Source organism: Denticeps clupeoides, chromosome 5 (assembly GCF_900700375.1).
Source record: "Denticeps clupeoides chromosome 5, fDenClu1.1, whole genome shotgun sequence".
Classification (NCBI taxonomy): domain Eukaryota; kingdom Metazoa; phylum Chordata; class Actinopteri; order Clupeiformes; family Denticipitidae; genus Denticeps; species Denticeps clupeoides.
The window spans coordinates 6927227-6944167 of NC_041711.1; the positions used below are offsets into that span (position 1 = coordinate 6927227).

General features: G+C 40.0%; 1 protein-coding gene across 2 annotated transcripts; it reads left to right on the forward strand.

Annotated features, from left to right (window-relative positions):
- The first annotated feature begins 260 nt into the window (after positions 1-260).
- On the forward strand, positions 261-16211 carry nup155 (nucleoporin 155). 2 transcript variants are annotated; one of them, XM_028980635.1, is made up of 34 exons: positions 261-385; positions 1182-1344; positions 1425-1562; positions 1641-1737; positions 2152-2222; positions 2344-2436; positions 2551-2814; positions 3483-3556; positions 3663-3754; positions 3837-3934; positions 4334-4501; positions 5215-5315; positions 5417-5587; positions 5669-5779; positions 7116-7210; positions 7291-7376; positions 7658-7799; positions 7868-7934; positions 8008-8123; positions 8379-8482; positions 8568-8701; positions 9760-9951; positions 10035-10173; positions 10413-10548; positions 10646-10799; positions 11512-11616; positions 11712-11866; positions 11949-12078; positions 13226-13339; positions 13675-13795; positions 13900-14010; positions 14625-14761; positions 15236-15342; positions 15427-16211. In XM_028980635.1, exons 2-34 carry the CDS (start codon positions 1203-1205, stop codon positions 15563-15565), a joined length of 4104 nt encoding a protein of 1367 aa, XP_028836468.1. In that variant the 5' UTR covers positions 261-385; positions 1182-1202; the 3' UTR covers positions 15566-16211. The 2 variants fall into 2 exon arrangements, with proteins under 2 accessions (XP_028836468.1, XP_028836469.1); XM_028980636.1 differs by having other exon boundaries at positions 279-385; positions 1248-1344.
- The last annotated feature ends 730 nt before the right edge of the window (positions 16212-16941 follow it).

Here is a 16941-nt window from a genome sequence, read left to right on the forward strand (position 1 = left end):
ATGATCTGAGAAGTTAATATACGTCTGGAATAGAATAAAAGTCTTCAGTATTTTTGTTTTTAGCTTTTTTGCTCCAGCTACGTAAAACAAAACAAAATGGTTGAAAATTTTTATTTATTTATTTTTTGATCATTGCGAAAAAGCAGTTTCGAACGTCGAGCCATTTATGACTGAGACCCTGGTTGGCTGGATATTTGTGAGTGACAGCTCTTAGTCTTTTCTTATTGGTGGTTTAAAAAAATTGCTCCGCCTCCCACCCCCTTTCTAACCGTTCAGCATGTGGCGGTCTGTTCAGCTTTTTAATACGTCCATAAGAAACGGCTTAAGAGCCCAAAGCGAGTTTTAATAAGGACCACAGGGATTCTGATGTTCATTATTGAGCTGGGTGGGTGTGTCTTTTGTATTTCACCTGTTGAAGGTCGCGTTGCTCAACAACAGCGAGGTTGCTATCAATGAGGTGGTTAGCATGTTAGCTAAATTTAGCTACAGTGTTATGCTAACGATTTTCTGTGTTTTTTAGGTTTATGTATGACTGGAAGATGCAGAACTGATTAGAACATTGGCTATGAATAATGAAGCCCGTAAACTGTATTAGATGTATCGACTAAATCACGTCAGGGTGTATTAGATTCAGCTTAATAGTCACTGTGCATTGTACATTTGTAAAATCCAGGACAAACCTGCCAACAACAGAACTGAAGTGCAGAAGAATTGAATTATATACAAGGACTGCGGGTAAAAAAAAAAATCAACTGTCTCAGAGTAACAGTACAAATAAAATACACCTGGGTCGAACATTATTTACAGAGCAAAGGAATATATGCACAATGTGACCGTAAGCAGTATATTGAGGTTGTTAAATGTGAGTTATGAATAAAATACATAATGCAGAAATGGAAGTGAATAGTTTTAGGAGTGGAGGTAACATGGTCAGAACTGATCGCACCGATCAGGACAGTGCAGCGGTATGTGGTATGTAACAGGGTGTGGTTTTCTGAAGCGCTTATTTTAATATTCACCAAACCTATTCTGTGAATGAATATTATTTACATATTTATTACACATTTTACCTGAGACTGGAGCAAGATTACAGCTTTACTCTCTAATCGGAAATTGGAAACTGTCTAATGGAAATGTTTAAAAATTCTTAGTTGTTGCTGTTTTGTTCTGCTTTACTGCAGGTTAGTTTTGCTTTTGTAGAGATGCCGTCCGGCCTTGGTTCCAGTAACTCTGCTGCCCCTCTCCAGGAGGCGTTGGAGAGCTCCGGGCGACTGATCGAGCGCCATTTGCAGGACGACCGCTGCTTTCCTGACCTCTCAGAGCTCCTGAATGTCCCTGCGCACAGTAAGACACTCCTCTTCGGCCACACCTGTTTGGCCACGCACGTTCACTTCATCATGGTATGAATTTCTTTAAACCAACAGATATGCCTTCCCTTTCTGGGATGTCGGACATGGATTACCCTCTCCAAGGACCGGGTCTGATTAATGTGCCCAGCCTGCCAGAGCTGAGTGCTGTGCGCAGGGTCCCGTTACCGCCAGAGCTTGTGGAACAGTTCAGCCGTATCCTTCATGTTTTTTCTTTTAATGTCCATCATTTGAATGTTTAGTCAGTTCTTCTTAACTCCTTTGATTTAATAGATATGCAGTGTAACTGCATGATGGGAGTTTTCCCAGAGATATCAAGGGCATGGCTTACCATTGACAATGATATTTTCATGTGGAATTATGAAGATGGGTAAGTTTGATGGATACATGATCATACACATTACGGTAGTATTTATATTATCAGCTTGGACATTGGTGAATGTAATTATTCCATTAAGTTTATGAAGTGGAACTCAAATACCTGTTAGATGAAAATATGAAACAAACACAATATGCTAATTGTATACATTATAAATAATTTATTTATATCTAAAAATATAAGACTAATTATATGCTAATTTAAAGATGTAAACCAGAGGACATGATGAGACCACTTTCCTGCGTTGAATGAGATTCATGTTCAAATGGTACTTTTCACTGTTATTAGATGAGTGCGGGTAAAGATGACTCATGTAAATGGTCTGAATCTTATTTAACATGATATGTACAGACAGCGTTGTAGGAGGCAGTACAAACGAGTGTGTTTTTTGTGTGCCTACCCCAGGGGAGATGTGGCTTATTTTGATGGTCTGAGTGAAACTATCCTGTCAGTAGGTTTAGTCAAGCCGAAGCAAGGTAAGACTATGACACATTACTTCCCTTATAACTCACGAGTAAAAACATTTTACGGGAATAAAACCCCAATGATGTGACATGAAAAGTTTTAAATTGACACCTTCTTAAATGGTCCAAACAGGAATATTTCAGTCTCATATCCACTTTCTGTTGGTTTTGACTACTCCTGTGGATGTTGTCATCCTTGGCCTCAGTTTATCTAAAGCCCAGCCAGGTATGAAATTTCAATTTTTTATGTCTCTAATTGGATATGTGTGGTTGTTAACATGAGGCAGTGTGTGGTTTAGATTCCAGGCGTGCCTTTTTTTTATCTGTTTTTCTCTGTCAGGTTTGAATGACAGCATGTCAGGAGCCATGCAGCTATTACCAGACCCTCTATACTCAATCCCCACTGACAACACGTACCTCTTGGCCATCACATCCACAAACCTTGGCCGTATTTTCCTTGCTGGAAAGGACGGCTGTCTCTATGAGATTGCCTACCAGGCTGAGAGCGGATGGTTCAGCCAGCGGTGTAAGAAGATCAACCACTCCAAGAGCAGTCTGTCCTTCCTCATCCCCTCACTGCTACAGTTTTCATTCTCTGAGGATGGTAAGATCACAATATTAATGGCTTGATTACCTACAAATGTAGTTGCTCAGTATGAAAAATATTTTGTACAGGAATGCATTTTTCTTTAACAGATTTTTGTTTTAAGAGAAAAAATATCTGAATGATTCACTTGCTGCTCAACCACTGGGAGGTGAATATAATGCAGTCAAGGGCTTCAGTTCAACTTCAATGTACAGCCTTCCTCTTCAGGCTCCCTGGCACGCAGAGACCTCTGGCACTACTGGCTTAGTGCTTAATCCAATATTTTTTTCCAAATGTTCTTGCGTCTGATTCCTGTGAGTGAGCAAAAACAAAAAAAGGATTGATTTGAGAGACACTCAATCCCCCCTGAGTGTCTCCCAGGGGACTGTCCCCCTAACTACTGATTGTAAGGCACTCTGGATAAGAGCGCCTGATAAATGTAAATGTAGGCTTCACCTCACAATGTGCAGGAGTTCAAATATCTGTTATCGAAGTACCAAAAACCACAGGACACTTTCAGATGTCTTGTGAAGACCTTTCCTCAGCAGGTCTGGTTGTAGCTGATTTGGAATGATTCACGTGCTGTCAGCTAGTTTTTAGTAAATGGAGGGACATTTAATGAGTCTTGATGTTTGCTAAAGAGAGCACAATTTCATGCTCTTTTTGTTGTGTGTGTTCTTTTTCAGATCCTGTAGTGCAGATTGCGGTTGATAACTCGCGTAACACGTTATACACACGCTCAGAGAAAGGTGTGCTGCAGGTATTTAATTTTTAATTTTTTTTTTTTTTATACAACGGGGGAGTGGGATTAGTGTGATTAATTTGGTAACTAGTCTTTTGTGTTTTTTTTTTTTTTTTTTTTTAAGGTGTATGATTTGGGAGCAGATGGGCAAGGAATGAGTCGAGTGGCGGCCATGTCTCAGAGCACCATGGTGACAGCAGCTGGAAACATCGCAAGGTTCGTTTTCTCCCCCACACGGCCGACTTCTGTATGATCATGCGTTTATGTGACCAGTCCCCCTCTTTTCCTTCTCAACTAGGACCATTGACCGTTCGGTCTTCAAGTCTATTATTCAGATTGCGGTGATTGACCGGTCTGAGTCATCAGATTGCCATTTGCTTGCGGTCACTCGTGCTGGTGAGGCAGTTAGAAAGTGCACTACAGTCCAAAAGTTGTGGTTCTTTAGAAATATCCTGAGTTTTCATAATCAGATTGAACAAAACTCCAATCTAGACATTGTTCATGTTGTAAATGGGAACACTATATCTGCATGAATATATAGAGGCCCATTATCAGCAAGGATTAGTCTGGAATTCTAATGGAATGATGCTAATGTTCACTAATGGCAATCGGTCTCTTGACTGATTATTAGAAAACCAGACAAGTTGAGTATCTGGTGCAACATTATTATTAATATTGAATTCTATTCAAATTCATGGACAACCGGGACCTTTCTAAATAATCGTACATTTTTGAATGGAGTTGTAAGTGTGTGTTGTCCTGCTGCTCTCATCTTGTGCTTTGTTTCTTGTTCAGGTGTTCGTCTGTACTTTAGCACAACCCCGTTTGGTCCTGTAAACGCCAAACACACTGTGACTCGACCAAGTCTCCTGGTTTTGATTCATGTCCGCTTACCACCAGGTTTCTCAGCATCTTCTACCTTGCAGAAACCTGCAGAAGTTCACAAAGCTCTCTACAGCAAAGGTGCTCAGGACAGAATTTATTTTTCATTTAGTCCAATGCTTCTCAAAAATGTTTGATAGGATTACTAATTTATTTGGTTCTCCATGATTTAAAACCAAATAGTACAGAAGTGAAGAGCTCAGTGTGAGATGAGTGTATATACAGCTTTACCCTCCTGTGGATAAATTCCTATTTGTGGGTCAAGTTCAGCTACACATTTTCAATTTAGACAAACCTAGAATAAAAAAAGCTTTACAAGTGTGTGATTTCCTGATTAAGAATTTGACTGGACTGAGAAAATGGTGGAAAATATGGATTTCCACTGCGCATAAGTTGTTGGAAATTTCAGACATCAGTAGACCTTTTTTATGCCATGTGGAGCTATTTCTGAATATGGATCAAAATGATCAACTATATCATATGTGTAGGTTCAGGTTTAAATGAAGAAAAGTCTAGGAATTTCAGGCAAAACAGTGAATGAACATGCAACATAATAGAAGGATGTAATAATTTTCTTCTGCAGAGAAAGTTCTGTTTTAATTAAAAATTATTATGATATGAGGACGAATAGGTTCCTTAGTCTGTTTATGTTATTAATTTTTGTTAAGAGTGACAATGTTTTACTTGAATTGCATCTCCTGAGACAGGGTGGAGCTGTGCTGGGACTTGCATACAGGCAAAGATACTTAAATGAAAAGGGTGTTTTCTTCTTTTTTTTTCTTTTTTTTTGTCAGGAATTCTCTTAATGGCGGCTTCTGAGACTGAGGATAATGACATCTTGTGGTGTGTGAATCATGACTCCTTTCCTTTTAAGAAGCCACTAATGGAGGCTCAGGTATGAGTTTATGTTGGTTTACAATACACAACATTACAACAACATACAACAGGTTATGTCAGGTCTGTAATATCCATGCTACTTATCTGCTTTTTGTCTAGATGACTATGCATGTCAATGGACATTCCTGGGCACTCTCAGCTATTGAGGAGACAGCTGCACCCAAGAACACCTCACCTTTGAACAAGGACTCAATTCCATTGGCCGACCCACCTGTAGTTGTACAGGAGCACAATGTGTCGCCGCAAAAGTTTGTTCTCCTGTCTGCCAAGGTGCCAGTGATTTCCTAAGGTCTAAAGTGCACAGAACACAAAGTCATTGTACTAAAACCAACTCATCTTTTCATCTCACAGGGTAGTCTCATCTTCCATAAACTGCGACCAGTGGATCAGCTCCGCTACCTTTTGGTGGGCAGTGGTGGAGGTGAGAGTGAGGACGTGGAGCAATTCTTTAAGCTCCATGGGGTAGGTGTCACTCTTTTTGAGCTACCTCTGATGGTCCTATAGAGGTGATAAGGTTAGCATCAGAATTCAGGATGAAAGTGGTAGTTTTGAGAATATTTAGAGAAATTTTATGTAATTGAATCCTGACTGGTTTGCTTCTAGGGGGGCATCTTTCTTCGTTTAGACTTTAGAGGTTTTTACTTTGTCTTGAAAGTTTTAACCCTCCATGGAATATCCATTCCAATACACCTTATACACCACCTTACTACATTTCTTAATGAACTCCTCAGCACGACCCCCACCCTTCAGTCTCCCATTTTTCTAAAGCTTGTCTGTAACTCGCTTTATGATAAAAAGCATGTGCTGTATGACTGTAATGTAACCAATTAATACATTTTATAATATATATTCATGACTAGAAGGACTTAAGATTGTGCAAAATATAATGAATGGCTTCAGAAATAGAATGCATTAAACCTCTTCACATCGAACATGGGAGAGGCAGCACTAAGCACTTGCTTTTGCCCCAGACCTGACCTGCTCCTAGCTGCAGTACTTCCCCTTCATCCACCTTCAAACAAGGGACCGTTTCAGACGGTGTGTCCAGAAATGAAGCCCGAACTGCATAGGTTCTGTGGGCGCTTCTGTTGGGCCAGGCGAATCGGTTCATATTGCACACTGCATTCAGAGTGGGATGCAAATCCACGACTGGTACTGTTGGCTCTGTTACTCTTTCCTTGTCACAAAGATTTCATGAATGCTACCATATGCTTAAATTTTGCAGATGGATGAAGAATGTCAACTTATCAGAAAGGGCAATGCTGCTCTGGCCACATGTCAAACACATTATTGGGATGGTGGATAAGTAATATGAATAGCTGATCCTTTCTTTACACCGAAAGTGGCCATATTAAATCCCCAACTTCATCACCTTAAATCAACCAGACAAACCGACAGTACCCATGAAATTTCCCCAGGACGCTCTGATTTGGTCTCTGTTGCTTTAAATGCTGAAGAGGAGGAGAGCGGCCTATAAAAGTGAGCAGGCGTTTGCGAAGATTATCAATACCCTTCACCAACCAACATGTGTCGTTTTTCGAGAATGATAATGATGTATGTTGACTACGTAAGGGGACAAATTCCAGAGCCGACCATCTGAGCTGCCATTCTCTAAATGGCATAGACAGGCTAGGGGAACTCGTATTAATGTCAGCCTGATTTCCAATAAATATTTTGTATAGATTTTTGTTTTTTAATTTGCACAGATATTTCAGAGAACGTTTGGTCATGGAAATGTGCTTTAATCGACCATGTTATTTGTGGATCACATGCGCTGATATTCTTCCTTCTCCTACAGGAGGAGCAGGCCTGTGCCACAACCTTGATTCTGGCGTGCTCAAGTGCAGCGTGTGACCGTGAGGTGTCTGTGTGGGCCACCAGAGCCTTCTTCAGGTGCAGTGTATGACCCGTATCTCCTCCTTACCCTCCTGCCTGACTGGCCCGGTCCCACTCAGTATTTCTTTATTCTGCAGGTATGGAGGAGAGGCACAAATGCGCTTCCCCTCTGCTCTTGTGGCCCCAAGTAATATTGGGCACTTCCTGGGAACACCTTTGCAAGGTTGGTGAAGAGATTTACATTTCCTTAATAATTAACCTTAGATTATTGTGGATTGTTGCAGCCTGACATGCCTGACATCATGTATAAGATATGACCAAAATGTCAATATAGCACACAGCCCTAAATCCAACTGTGTTTTGTACTTTAGCCACTTGAATGCTCTACATTAATGTCTTAATTTGAATGGGTTAGAATAGCATGTTGATTCATGCTTATTTTATTTTACTGTTATTGCATTATATTGAGGGGTTGTATTCATTTAGACCGGTCTTATTCTTCAGGCCTAGTGCCCCTCAGTGTATCCACACCATTTAGCCCAGGTGCCCTTCCCACCGACAGCGGCACTGCTGTCTCTTCAGGACCAGAGGTTGTGTTCTCTGGCAAGCACAATGGTGTCAGTATCTACTTCACACGCATCCTGGGGTGAGTTGTGGACCACTTTCTGGCATACTCATAATTCTGGGTTCAGATGATTTATTTATGCTCAACAGTAATATTTGGGACGGGAGCCTTGCAATGGAAAAAGTGGTCAGCAAAGGAAACCTGTCAGTCACCACTGTAAGATATTTTGCTTTCAAATACTCTTTATTTGATAGAGCTGAGCATAACTGGTGCCAATCTCACTCTTTAGATTGAAAGCACTTGCAGTTCGGCTAACCTGGAGTCTGTCCTGTTGGAGCTTCATGGAATTAAAGACTTTCTTGACAAAAATGCACAGTTCAGTCCCAGCTCATTGTGTGCTGCCAGGTATACCACAATTCACTTGCTTTTATAAAAAAAAAAAAAAAAAGTTTTGTTTTATTCAACTAGAGATACTTAGACACATTTTAATTCAGAAACAATTCTCAGTTCAATATGTAGGTTGGTTTTTCAAAATAATTTTGTTACTTTTCAGTCACATTCAACAAGATGTCTTATGTCCAGTTGCAGGAAGTGTTGTCCTGAGATAAATGTTAAGTTTTTGCAAAAAAAGGCTTGTGTTTTTCTCACGAATCTGTGCAGCTTTAGTTCTCCAGCAAACCTGCAGCAGAGATTGCTGGGATTCATGCGCCCAGATGGTGCCAGTTCTCAGCAGGTCCAGCAAGAGCTCCAGAGAAAATACCACAGTATGTTTTCCTGTGTCCCACACCTAATCTTTAGCATCACTCTGTCCTGATTGAGTTAAACGTTGACCCAATTGTCTGTTGCCAGCGGAGGCTCAGGCCTTTGAAAAGGCTTCACTGCAGGGTGTCCAGCAACTGGTGGATCGCTCCTGTCAGACCTTGGCTTTGTGGAAGCTTCTGTGTGATCATGACTTCAGCATCATCGCCTTGGAGTTGCCCAAGGTCTGTGCAACTACAGGGATTTATATTTTACACTGCTTGGGATGTGCTCAACTGAACTTAGACCTTAATTTTCCTACACTAGAATGAATGTGCAGAACCCAAATCAAATCACTTCTATTGCCGCATGACATGACACCAATACACGTTACAATCTATTTCTTGTCTGTAAAGCTTTTCATGCTGCAATGGTGTGACGAGACCATAAACATATGTAAATAAATGGTGCTTTTGTAGTAACAGTTAACATATTTACAAAAATGTAATATATAGTTTAGAGTTTGGTGGTTATGAGTCAGTGTGGTGCTGGTTTGTAGGCATTTCAAAAGTCAACAGGAAGAGGGCAGTATCGTCCCCAGTGGATCGGTTTTTACTATAAGCAAATTGCAGGGGGTCCAGTGTGTATCTGACAGCCTCTTAAAGCATTTGAGCATAAAATATGTTCAGCCCCTTGAGCAGAGAGAATGCAGAAAATACATGAAAGATGTTTTCAACGTTTAATTTAATAAATGCTGGTAATAGCCTACATACTACATACATGTTTTTTCAGAAAAGTGCTTTTAACATCTTCAGTATCGGAATTGAACAGCCTGAAGGTATGCAATTATTTAGTCACACACTTTCTGGGCTAAAATACAGGAACCTACCAGCAAAAGTCACCACTATTACCATCGTCCTCCTGTGCACTTGTGTGTATGTGCAGCAGCTTCTTTGACACCAGACTGATCGCTTTTAACTTGAAAGTCGCGTCATGTGCATTTCTTGTCTTTTCCATAATGAGCGTCTGTGCACAAAGCGCAAATTGGCTGATCTGAATAATTAAGGTTTCAGAAACAGCAGTTTCATTGGTTCACTGTGAAGCTGCGGTTCTTAAAACTTGTGAAAAAAGTAGCGGCTTATATGCCGAAATGTATTACTTTATTTGAATGACCTATGCATGTGTGGGGGGTGTGCTTCTAGCTGCTTACCTGCAGCTGCTTACCTGCACAGTGAGTTGAGTAGAGCAACATCTATGTCATGCCATGGAAACGTGTTTGTCATGAGTTACTATGGCTTTCCAGGAGTTTCAGGAGCAGCTGAAGTCCATCAGCTTTAAAGCCTTGGTGGTCCGGGGACAGGAGCTGACCGGGGCCCTCATCACTGCTCTCATCAATGTTTATATAAAAGACCAGGCCTCTGTGGACACAATCAGTGGTCACTTGAGAGACATATGCCCCCTGCTGTACAGCAGCAACGACAGCATCTGCTCCAAGGTCCTCCCACACCAGCCTGGTCCACCTATAAGTGCTTTTCTTGTGCATTGTGCTTAAGTTTCACCTCTTTCCTTGTCCCTCAGGCCAATGAGCTGCTTCAGGGCTCTAAGCAGCTGCAGAACAAGAATGAAAGAGAACGTGTGTTAAAGGAGTCTTTGAGTCTCTACCAGAACATCAGCAATCATGTCGATCTGCCACTGGTTTGCTACCAGTACCACCAGGGTAATGGTTTTCTGTCAAGGGATGTTAATACCTGAACTCTTTGAAACATGGTCGCAATATAATATGGTTTCAATTAACATCTAGTGCTATATTGTATTTGTTAAATTAGTGCTCCTTTTTAAAAAGTATGTTTTGAAGGGTTGAACCAACGGGATGGGGTGGACCTTTTTATTAAAAAAATAAATGTTTTTTCCTTTGACTAACTGCATTAATTACTTATTGATTACTATTTGTTAAAGTGCATTTTTATGAAGGAGTGGTGGAGCTTTGCCTAACAGCTGCAGATAAAAAAGATCCTCAAAGATTAGGACCTCATTTTTATAAAAATGGGGAGCCAGAGCAGGATGCAGCTGGACAGCAGGCATTCCAGAAGAGGTACAAGACCACATTTTAATTTCTGGGACAGTTTATTTGATTTACTTTTAATGTCCATCAGGTGCTGATCATTGGTTTTATGCGTCTGTTACTACAGGCTTGCGTGTTATAAGTGCATCACAGACACCATGCAGGAACTGGTGAACCAGAGTAAAGCTGCTCCACAGTCTCCCAGTGTGCCCAAGCAGCCAGGCCCTCCAGTCATGACCTCTGACCCAAATATGCTGAGTAATGAGGATGCTGCAACTCACGTGAGGACAAGAATAGGAAAAACTCCACCATAATTTTGTATTCATGCCCAACCAACTGCTCTAATTTAACTTAATTTATTAAGTTCATTATATAACTTCATTATATAGCTTGACAAATTCAGTGGTTACTATTTACCACTTGCTAAAATAAATATTAAAATCTGAATATAGCAACCTTGTGAAGCTGTAGGCAGCCATTGCTTTTTTTGTTGTAAGGTTGAAGATTCTCGTGTCCACGTTGAAGTCTTGGACAGGAAAAATCTTTCTCTAAAATGACACATTCTTTTTTCATAAACAATCCTCTTTTGTGGGATGTTGCCAATGTACTGATTTTAAGTGAAAGTGACTAGATTGTCTTTGTGAAATGCTGCAGCACAGCACACAACGAAATGTCCGCTGCATTTAAATCATCAGTGGGCAGCCATGAGAGGTGCCCGGGAATCAGTGTGTGGGGACGGTACCTTGATCAAGGGGACCTGAGTGGCACCATGTCGGTTTGAGATTTGAAATGACAACCTTCCAATTGTGGGGTCACTTTCTTAGCGGAGCTGTGTCCTCCAGACAGATTGATCAATAATTTGCACCCAATTAATAATGGATTAATAAATAAATCTAATAAGAAAAAAGTAACAATATCATAACTTAGTAAGTTAGTTACTGTATGTATATAAAGTGATCTCAGAATAGTAAATTTTTTCTTGTCTGTTTTTAGTTTGAGCAGGTGTTTGCATTGGCTCAGAGGTCTTCTGATGAGCTTTTCCACATTGCATTGTACAACTGGCTGATCCAGGTTGACCTTACTGATAAGCTGCTAGAGGTCTGTTTAATTTTACTTTTGTCATTTGAATGCTCCTGAAACAACAATCAAGTGGGGTATAACAGTCAGTGTCTGCTACCTTCTGTATGATCCAGGTCAACTCTCCATTCCTGGAAGAACATCTGATGCACATGATAAAACAAGATCAGAACAAAGTACACAACTTGGACCTCCTGTGGCGATATTATGAGAAGAGCCGCAATTTTGGGAAAGCAGCACATGTCCTGGCTCGCCTGGCTGATATGCACAGGTCTGTGAAATGGTACATTAACTTAACCCACTAACAGTGTGTGAAGTGTATGTAACTGTAAAGTATGTGTTCTTTTCCTCAGTATGGACATATCCCTCAAACAGAGGCTAGAGTACATCTCCAGAGCCATCCTCTCGGCTAAGAGTTCTTCATGTACCTTCTCACAGGGAACAGATGGAGAGTTTCTACATGAATTAGAGGAGAAGATGGAGGTAAGGGGGTCCTGGTTTACGCTGTGGTCATGTGACAGCCCAACACCTCTGTTCAGCCATGACAAGTTGACAGTTTATCCACAGGTTAAACTTACGTGAGTGGAAGTGACTGGAGGCACATTGAAGTCCTTCTGTTGGCCTAACAGGAATTGGTGGAGAAAGATTCATATTTGTGTAAACAATAGGCAGAAGGATGGAGAATTTAGAGATCTGAAGAAATCCACCACTGAGTTCTCATTCAGTTGATTCACTCAGTACAAAGTCATCCTCCAAAATCTTCACCTCACTGTGCATGCAGATGCTCTCACACCTGCCTGCTGCCATTCCTGAGAAAGCTCTGCACTGGTGGCAGCCGGATCCTGTAGGAGATGGTTAATCACGCCTATAGGCAGGAGATGAGGCAACAGGGGAGAAGCCACAGTCCACTCCTGATTGAGTTAGAAAAGCAGACTGAATGCTTTAAAAGGAGGGTGATGCTTGAAATCATTGTTCTTCCTCAGTTAACCATGGTTACCTGCAAGAAAACAGTCATCATTGTGTTACATAAAAGGAACTTCACAGGCAAGGATATTGCTGCAAATAAGATTGCACCTAAATCAACCATTTATCACAAACACCTAGAGGTTCACTCCAAATACTGATTATGAAGGAATGGGTTGCCATCAGGCAGGGTTTGGCCCAGAAGTTGATTGACAGCATGCCAGGGCGAATGACAGATTACATCTAAAAACACTGAAACAGAAAACTTTGTGAAAACCAGTATTTGTCTTTTTGCCAGGACTGCCATTAAGTTATTACACAAAGTTAGTGCCCATCTGTCGCAAGGTACATGGAATGAGGTTGAATAGTTAGAATAAAGTGCACGACAATTTTTAACACAGCCTTTAATAATAACGACAAAGTGTGTGTCTTAAGTCCAGGGTAGCAAGAAGGGGGCTATCCCATACTTCTTGAGGTGTACCTCGCTCCTCTTCTGAAGGGAACAGTGGTTCTTTGCATAACTTGGAATTCTGAAACCCAGTGTTTTTATAAGCATCTGTATTCACAGTGAAGCATATTTTAATAGAACATATTGCTCCGTGTTCAATTTCTTTATAGCTTCTGCAGTTCACAGTTCCCCAGTGCTCTAATTTGCTGTTTGTTTCAGGTGTTGCGGATTCAGGTGCAAATTCAAGAAACCCTAAAAAGACAGTACTCCCATCATCCATCTGCCCAGACAGCGGTGTCCCAGCTTGACTGTGATCTCATGGACATCACAAAGGTGATTTTTCAGCTTTTTAAGAACAATTGTCTGATTTCCATCAATTCTTTAGACATAAGAGTTGGCAGTGGTGGCCTAGCAGTTAAGGAAGTGGCCTCATAATCAGAAGGTTGCTGATTCGAATTCTAATCCACCAAAGTGCCACTTAGGTGCTATTGAGCGAAGCACAGTCCCCACACACTGCTCCCCAGGCGCCCGTCATGGCTCCACTGCTCACTAAGGCTGATGGTTAAAAGCAGAGGACACATTTCATTGTGCCACCGTGTGCTCATCACCGTGTGCATCACAATGACAAACACTTCACTTTCATAATTTTCCTATTTTTTATTTTATAGCTCTATGGGGAATATGCAGACCACTTCAAGTTGTCTGAATGCAAACTGGCCATTATTCACTGTGCAGGACACTCAAACCCTATATTGGTACATTCTTTGTGGCAGGAGATCATGGAGAAAGGTTTGTTTCACTCATTGCCCATGCAGTTGTACATGTTTTTCAGGAAGTTCAAGAAGTGTCTGAGTTGTAGTAATTCCCCTGATATTTGCTTTGTTTTTTTAAAGAGCTTAATGGGAGCGTTTCCTTGAGTCCTGCTGACCGAATGAGGGCACTGAGTCTGAAGTTAATCTCTCTGGGGAAATTGTATGCAGGAACACCTCGATACTTTCCGTTGGGTATAACAATCCTTCTTTTTTTTTTTTTTTTTTCTTTCTCTCCCCCCGGCCATTTGCCTAAATTGCTTAATTGCTCGTCATGGTACCACTGTGGCTTGTTTCAACATGTTCTTACTCTGAATTGTAGTTTGCAGAACCAGTGCAGTTGGGATGTAATGAGGCATTGTGAATCAGCAAAAATGAATTGCAATTTAACAAAAATGATGTAAACTTTGCCATTGCATTGGCACACAATGAAGTGGTACGCAGTGACATGACAAGTTAAAATCAATCACTCAAGTGGGTTTGAGTGTTCTCCCCCGCGTCACAAATCTGAAGGATTTCAGGAGTCATGGCCTTTTCCCCCCACAGAAGTCATATGTTCACTGTATTCAGATTTTATTAATTTAGTCATTTCTACATTTATTTATTTATTCTTAGATAAGAGAATTGAATTAATAAGATTTATTTATATACTAGTATGTGCAAGGAAATCTATGTTCAAATGTAAAAACAACTGGTAAACATTAATTCAATGATAATGAATATTAATACCAATAATCAGTAGTTTTGACAGTAGGGCCATCGGTTGTTGTGCAAAGATAGTTGTATGTTTATTCTATTTTTTTTTTCAGAATTCCTGGTTAAATTTCTGGAGCAAGAAGTCTGCAGGCTGAACTGGGATGTTGCCTTCGTTAGCTACACCATGCAGGAAATTGGAATTCAGTTACCACGCCTCCTTGAAGTCTATGACCAGCTTTTCAAAACAAGAGTAATATTATATACTCATTTGTACATAACATTTATTACCATATATATAGGATACAACTCTTTACACACAAGTGTTTGCTTGTGTGACTTTCCTTAGATTATCACTAACCTTGAATTAGGATGGTTTTGCAATCAGTATAACAGTCATTACAGCATGTCCCAAGACCCCTGTCAGGCTCCAGGTGTCATGCTGCCAGTAGTGGACGCTCAAAACTAGTAATGAGCCAGTAAGAAAGGTGGAAGACCACCTATGAAACTTGGTTGTTTTGGAGGTGGTTTTGCATTTATCTCTCTAGCACACCTACTCTCACTTTTAAAAATGCAGGTTATGCAGCAGTAATGTTGTTTCCTATCTGCACTGATTACTTGATTTAAGTGCTTTATAAAATAGCTGAACTGTGTAAATGCAGAAATGTCAATAAGACTCACTGTCTCACTACAAAAGCAACAAAATCATAAAATCCGTCTCTGACAGGACCCATGCTGGCAGCGTATGAAGAAGCCTATGCACCTGGTGGAGTGCATCCATGCACTGTTAGATGGATACGTCTCTGAACCCAGCAGGGTTCCAACTTATGACAGGTGTGTGTGTATGTGTTGATTTATAAATGGATATATTAATTTAAAGTCTTTCCCGCTACTATAAATACTCTCCTCTCGACACAGGCGGCGGTTCACCAACGTGTGTCTGGACTGTATTTGTGGTTACCTTGTGGAGCTTCAGTCACTGAGTCCAAATGCTGCCTTGCAGCTCATCATTGGCAACTTCAAAACGCTTCAAGTCAAACTGGAGAAGGTCCACTGAATGCTGGATTTTTATATATTTGAATATTGCTTATAGTGAGTGCTTTGGTGTAGACTGCTTTTATTTTAAGATGAACACGGTAATTGTTTTATTAAGCCATATTACATCTCTGGATTTTTGTTGGATTTTCTTGCTGTTTGTCTAGAATGCTGTGGTTGTCAGATTTTGTACACTAATGCATTTGCAATTGACTCACTCAGAGTTAATGCTGTTTTGAATATTATATACTAGTTTTTCAGCAAGAATTTGTGCTTAAACATGGTTTTTGTTATTCAATAAAACAATCAAGTGGTGCACCATAATTGCAAGTTGCACTACACTCCTTTTGGTTATTGTAAAATTATTTTAACAGTTGTGATATGGCAATAGTTTGAACTGGTTGAACTATATGATTATGTATCATCACAGCAGGGTTTATACCTCACCACACCCTAGCAGTTTACCTGACTTTTATTTTATTCATGGCTTTTGGGCCAATGGTTTTACAAGCCATAACTGATTGATTAAATACTGTGTTCTCACAGTCATTTAAAAACCTGGTAAAAGTCATGGAACTTAAAAAGAGAATTTTTCCAGGCCTTGAAGTTTTTGAATGCATTTTTTTTTCAGTTTTTCTTTGTTAATAAAACTGCAAAATTATCAACAATTTTGTGTTTTTCTGTCAATGTGGGGTTCTATGTGTACATAAATTAGGAAATTAACTTTATTTTAGCTTTAATGATTTTAGCAAATGGCTGGAATATAACAAAGAGGGGAAAAATATTATGGGTTCTGAATACTTTCACTTTAAGTTCCAGAAAACTCATTGAAGTCTGATTGAACATGATGTACAGTACAGTCCAAAAGTTTGGACATACCTTCTCATTCAATGTGTTTTTTTCATGACCATTTACATTGGTAGATTCTTAAAACTATGATTGACCAAAACTATCAAAATCAAAACTATGAACATGTGGAGTTATGTAAATAGTCATGAAAATAAAAGAAAACACATTGAATGGAAAAAAAATAAAGAAAACGCATTGAATGAAAAGGTGTGTGCAAACTTTTGGCCTATACTGTACATAGTTTCCCGTAAGGCTGCGAGAGACATTTTTCAATGTTTAAAACTAGCTAGTATAAAGTATTTTGCTGGCTTTTTACGTAGTGAATCACGTCAAATGCTACTGCATGCATTGCTTATTTCATTGCCATATTTCAGAACTTTCACAGCAGCGGGTCTCCTTTTAAAAGTCATATAAATCAAGGCTGATGATCTAAACATGATGTAGCCCATTTTGCTCAGGCTTAGAGAAATTAAGGTTTTCAGGGTATTAATTTGGTTTAACAATATTTTGGTAAATTTGACTCATTGTGACTTTTTTTCCCCAAAATTT

What these genes read in the sequence shown, in the direction of transcription:
- nup155 (XM_028980635.1), top strand. Translation starts at nt 1,203, where the DNA reads ATGCCGTCCGGCCTTGGTTCCAGTAACTCTGCTGCCCCTCTCCAGGAG. An exon ending in GAAACCTGTCAGTCACCACT is followed by an intron (nt 7,935 to 8,007) that starts GTAAGATATTTT and finishes CTCACTCTTTAG; the next exon opens with ATTGAAAGCACTTGCAGTTC. An exon ending in TTACTGATAAGCTGCTAGAG is followed by an intron (nt 11,617 to 11,711) that starts GTCTGTTTAATT and finishes TGTATGATCCAG; the next exon opens with GTCAACTCTCCATTCCTGGA.